At 40.4% G+C, this 5,792-nt stretch overlaps 1 protein-coding gene across 1 annotated transcript in view; it reads left to right on the forward strand.

The window, feature by feature from the left end:
* LOC105035871 (trihelix transcription factor PTL) overlaps window positions 1–677 on the forward strand; it is a 2,930-nt gene extending 2,253 nt beyond the window's left edge. The window contains 1 exon segment of the mRNA XM_010911586.4: window positions 1–677. This exon segment is cut by the window's left edge and continues 1,114 nt beyond it. Within this exon segment, the coding sequence (XP_010909888.2) occupies window positions 1–81 (81 nt within the window). The 3' untranslated portion in view covers window positions 82–677.
* The last annotated feature ends 5,115 nt before the right edge of the window (window positions 678–5,792 follow it).

Below are 5,792 nucleotides of genomic sequence, written 5' to 3' on the forward strand. Positions count from 1 at the left end.
TCTAATGGGGATTTGGGTGGGCATCATGATAGTTGCTTTCGCTTGCTGATCAGTGAGAAAGAGTTTGTGGGTGAACAATGATGCTTGGAAAACAACTAGAGATAAAGTAGTCAACCGTGCAATGTCTCTTTTAGATGTATGAAAAAGAAGAGGTAGCAATTAGAAGGATTATTTGTAGGTTGAATGCATGATTTTAAGATCAGGTGACGAAGAGCACAAGGATATGTGCCGACCATTCTAAACCTCAAGGAAAGGTAATCATTGATAAGAATATATTGCTATAATCAGAGCCGGAAGACTTAAAGCCATCCTACCAAGAAAAAGAAAGCCTAAAAGGGGTGGGCTTGTCTGGCATTTCTATTTAGGTTCTTTCAAATACATTAATTTTTATAAAAGTGAACACATGGAACACGGACACTTCTAAGATGTTTCTCAGGTTACTAGTTGTTGAACCGTTAGAAATTTTCATTCATATAATCTGTTGACGATCAAGGCTGAGGGCAACTGTATTTTTTGGTAACTGGGCCGAGGCCGACTCTGTCCATATAATAATATGCCAGTATTTACATCTTGCAAAACACGTCACATTTGCAAGAGTTTCAAGGTCCGCGCATCTTAGATTAGTGACCTCCTCCCTTTGGCTCATGTATAGTCTTCTGACTTGCACCATGTTCCCATAGTCCACAATGTCAGGCAGGAAAATAGATCATTCAAAACGCGGGCATTTAAATGAGAGAGAGAGAGAGAGAGAGAGAGAGAGAGAGAGAGGAATTTTATTCGAATTTCTTTTAGAGACTTTAACGGATTTCTTCCTGATATTTTCCATATTTGCACAGTAATACCTGTCTTTTTTATTTTTAATTTTTATCTCTAAAAATTTGTAACTAGCTTATAAGTCTATGTTAACTAGATGAGAATGAATATTCTACCTTTATACTCGTCAAGGAATTGATTTCATATTTATTGGATATTTTGGGCCCCAGTGGTCAAACTTAATGAATTCCTTCGCTCGCACCAGTCCCTCCATCATATTTGTCAAGTTCAAAGTCGGAAGAGAGTGAAATGAGCAAGATGTCAAATAGTCTTGTTAGCTATTAAAAAAAAAAGAACACTTTTATTTTTGCAAATTCCATTAACCGTATATAGCGCTTAGTTAACAAGAACCAGTAGAACAACTAATTTATACAAATGGATCTTAACTTTACAAAAGATTTTGTATAAAAAGGATAGAAATTAATATGCAAATATAGAAAATTTAAGAAATTAATTAATGTGTCAAAAAACCCATTTTGAGCAATATGCCATGTTTTGTACCACATGACCAAGAGGAAACTAGTTAATTGATCCCATCAACAGCTAACATGGCTGATTTTTAGTAAAGGAAAAACTTAGGGCTATCAATTGACGTGAGAAATTCTAGTTCTGCTCAAACTAAGCCTAAATCTAACTCCATTTGAATTTGATTATTTTTATTTAGAACTAGATTCATAAGCTTCTGCTTGTATCCCATCTCAACAATCTAACTAGTGCACTACAAGAATTCCTAGATTTGGCAAGGATTTTATGGCAACAAGAAGAAAAATCCTTGCCAAAGATGCCACATTTGGTAAGAGCACAGTCGAGTCCTTGCCAAATATTTCAAAGTCAATTTTTTTGGTAAAGACAACATAGTTGTCCATGTCAAAAGTTGGATATTTAGGTGAAGACATTCACGTCCTTTCCAAAAATAGTAGTTTTAAATAAGAATATTTTAAATCCATACTAAATATGATAATTTTTTAGATTTAAATATTTCAAAGCCAACTTTTTGGCAAGGACTGTATAGGTGTCTGTTGGGTATAAAATAACCCCAGTCGAAGTTCATAAGAGGCCAACTCTCCCAGGACTCTTCCGGCGACCTTGTGCGGTGTCTTTCTAAACTCCCTGACCGACTGAGCTTCCATAGTACCATCCAGACTCATCCAGCAGTCGACCTTCCACAGGTCCTCCAAATTCCTCCAACGGACGAACTCCCATCGTATCCTCCGGACTTCTCCAATAATGAGCTCCTTCAATCGTCTATCGGACTGCTCCAAATACTTTCTGGCTTCACTATCAGTCAATTTTCTACAGTGATCGACTACTCTCCGAATCTCTTCCAGACTTCCTCCTGTCACGATCGACTTTACTCCGAGCTTCTTTCGGGCTTCGTCAATATCCGGACTTCTCCAGCACAGGACTTCTACAGTAACCAGACTCCATCCAAGTTTCTACAGTGGTCGACCATCTTCTGAATTTCATCCGGACTTCTATAGTAAGCAAATTCGTCCGAACTTCTATTGCAAGCGGACTCCATCCGAACTTCCATGGCAACCGATCTCCATCCGAACATTTACAAATAAGCGGTCTCCATCCGGGCTTCCACGGCAATCGGTCTCCATCCGAGCTTCTACAATAAGCGGCCTCCTTCCGGACTCCTATAAGAATCGGACTCCGTCCGAACTTCAACAACAGAATTGGATTCCAGATAAACTTCTACAACGGACGGGTTTCATCTCAGTTACAACTGAGTAGCGCTGGATGCCAAGGAAGGAGTTTGAATCTTCTATGGTCCCACTATTATGACCTCCCAGTGATCAGCCCATGTGGTGGTGGTCATGGACCACAAGATAGGAAAGAAGCCATTGCATGGTCCTTGTTGGGATATACCGACTGACCCTCGTATGCCGACTTATCTTCAGACCAATCCGACCGATGCCTGACTCTACCCATCGGACAGATAGACGACTCCGATAATGATGCCGATAATATCCGACCGAAGGTATACCGACCAAACAGACCAATACTGTTCCCAACCACCGAACAGCCAAACCCATATCACCAACTCACTGTCGGGGGTGGCAGCCGACGTCCGACTTTCACAAGCACCAGATCAGCCGACGGTATTTTCGAGTCATCACCCGATGTTCCGACAGTTGAATACGACATATAGTCGGCCACCCGTCCAAACACCATACAACCCTATGGGCTGTTGTCTGTTAAGGACATGCTGTGCGACCGTCCTGGAGCATTGTCCTGTCAAGACATGGGTTAATTCTGATGACCTGACAACCCACATCGATTTGACAGCCCCCGATGATTTGACAACTTCTAGTTGTCTGCACCATTAATTATGAACCATACCACATTCTACTATAAAACGGAGTAAGGCAACAGTTTCCGTAAGCTTTTTCAAACTTTTCAAGCTCTCAAAAGCTCTTAAGCTCTAAGCACTATCTCAAAACTTACTAAAATCTCATTCGAGTGCTCCATTTCTATTGAAGCAGAGTACTGACTTGAGTATCGGAGGGTCTTATTAGAGTACCTCCAACTCCGTTTAGACTTTTCTTGCAGGTCCCGACGGCGACCGTGATCCCCTCGACTCTAGCTTTTCCGACATCGGTGAAATTCTACACCAACAGTGTCCATGCCAAAAATTAGATATTTAGGCGAGGAATTGAACATCCTTTCTAAAATAGCGATTTTAAACAAGGATATTTTAAATCCTTGCCGAATATGATAATTTTTTAGATTCAAAATAATTCATGGCCAACATTTTGGCAAGGACTGAAGTGTATTTCAGTGCAGGGGTAAAACGATAATTTTAAAATTTTTCAAAATTATAATTTTACAGTGAAAAATATTAATTAATCTAATTAATTAACATGTGTTTACCTTACACTAGGATCTAAATATAATATATAGCATACATTTGAATTTAAAATTCAAACTTCTACAGTAAATAATTTACTGTTATGTGTTAAGAACACATTACCTTCATGCAGATAGTCGATCGCTGCAATCTGATCACCATCTGGAAGGTCTGATCATTGCAACGTAGCCACACAGTGTGTCTGACCTCCACGGATCATCCACACGAAGCTCCGATCTAATCGGCTCCTCACGAATGCTAGTTCGTTGTAGAGCTCTTTCGACAGCCAATGCTGATCGAACTCCTTCGATCGATGTCTGCCAATTTTTTGGACACTCTGGATCATTAGCAAAGATGGTAGAGAGGTTGATTAAGCTCTCCCTGAAGTTTGGTGGGCTCACGACACTCGTAGCTCACCTTCTCACTTCCCGAACCCCAAGCAAAAATCCTAGGTTACTCACTAAAAACCCTGCACCCACTCTTGTTTCTTTTCTTTCATTTTCTCTCGAAAGTTTTTGAACTTCCTACTCACGCACAAGGCTTCCTCACGCCCACTATTCTCTCTTAGAAAATTTCTACGCACGCCCCACCTCCCTTTCTCTTTTAAAATAGTGCAAGATGTGTCTTATCCGCATGAAAGGATAAAGATAAGTGGTTGCACACTTGAATTCAAATCGAATTTGAATTCAAATGCAAACCAACTCATCCTTATCTACTCTGGACGTGAGAAGAGAGGAGGCGTAGCTTCTTTGTGCATGGAGAGTTTATACGAGAAACTCTTTCTCGTGTAAAGCAAGGGGCGTATAAGATAAGGTGGGTGGTGCATGGATTAGTTGGTTGCCCATTCAAATTCAAACATCCTTTGAATTTGAATGGCCAACTAACTTATTTTTATCCAGATAATTGGCGCACAAGGGTCGACGTGGGATGCCTTCTGCGTGGGAGAAAATTCATGAGAAATTACTTCTCGTGAATTCAAATGGATGCAGAGAAGTGAGGTGGCGCAGGGAGTTGAATTCAAAAGGTGGTTTAATCATAATTGAACCAACCTAAACAAAATAGGTTAAGCACAATTAGACTAAGTTAAACCAACTTAATTAGGCTTTTTAGGCTCAATAAAATTTTAATCAAATCAAAATTGACTAAGCTCAACCCCTGATCAGATCAGGGACCAAAACACCTTAGCGATTAGGTCAACACTTAACCTAATCGGGTCAAACCCAATTGAATCCAATTCAATTAGACTTGATCCAAAAATAATTACTCAATCAAATTGAGTTAATTAGTGATTAAATCACTAATTAAACCTCTCATAAATACTGAGTCCAAATTCGATGGGCAATCGGGTATCAAAGTCTATCGATATGAAACCTTGATCGAAGAGTCCCAAACCAGTGGGACTCTTGATCCCGGTATCCAAAATGTGTGGTACTCATGATCAAAAAATTCTGATTCTTGATCACAGAGTCTCAGACACATAGGACCCATAGTCCACGAGCATTAAGACTCTTCATCAGCCATCAGATCAGATAGGAACCTCTAATGTGTGTGACCCCACAGGTTCAAACCTAAGCCGGTAGCATAGGAGAACCAATTTCTTACTAATCAAAGTGACCATCTAGTAATGGTATCCGACGTCTGGATAGGTCGAATAGTCGCAATCGCAACACTCAGAACCTACGTGAATATGGTTACTGTATAATTCATCCCTTTTGACCCCTATGTTTAGGACGACTCAAGGTTAAACTGTCAACCTTGATCAAATCATCCGAATCGTGCTTAACTCAAATAGTCCTGTGACTCCTCACTAGGACTACCCTGGCCAAAATTTTGCTAAATTGAAATACGACTGTACACAGCTCCTGAACTGGAGTGGTCAATCCCATCTTGACACACGCACCGACAAGTTAAGTACTTGACTACACCCAGTAGCCTTCTGTCACTGAATTAGAAATTCAGATAGTCCAGTACCTAAGTGTAGTGAGTTGCTTGCAAGTCACTGTGGCGGTCTCAGATCGGAGGGACAGTTATACCCATATCCCATCAGAGCAAATCTTGACAGCAGAAAAGGCTCCGAGTCGGTCCCGTTCAGTGTAGATGTACCCTTACATCTCACCTATAT

Source organism: Elaeis guineensis, unplaced genomic scaffold (assembly GCF_000442705.2).
Source record: "Elaeis guineensis isolate ETL-2024a unplaced genomic scaffold, EG11 Super_Scaffold_1000061, whole genome shotgun sequence".
Taxonomy (NCBI): domain Eukaryota; kingdom Viridiplantae; phylum Streptophyta; class Magnoliopsida; order Arecales; family Arecaceae; genus Elaeis; species Elaeis guineensis.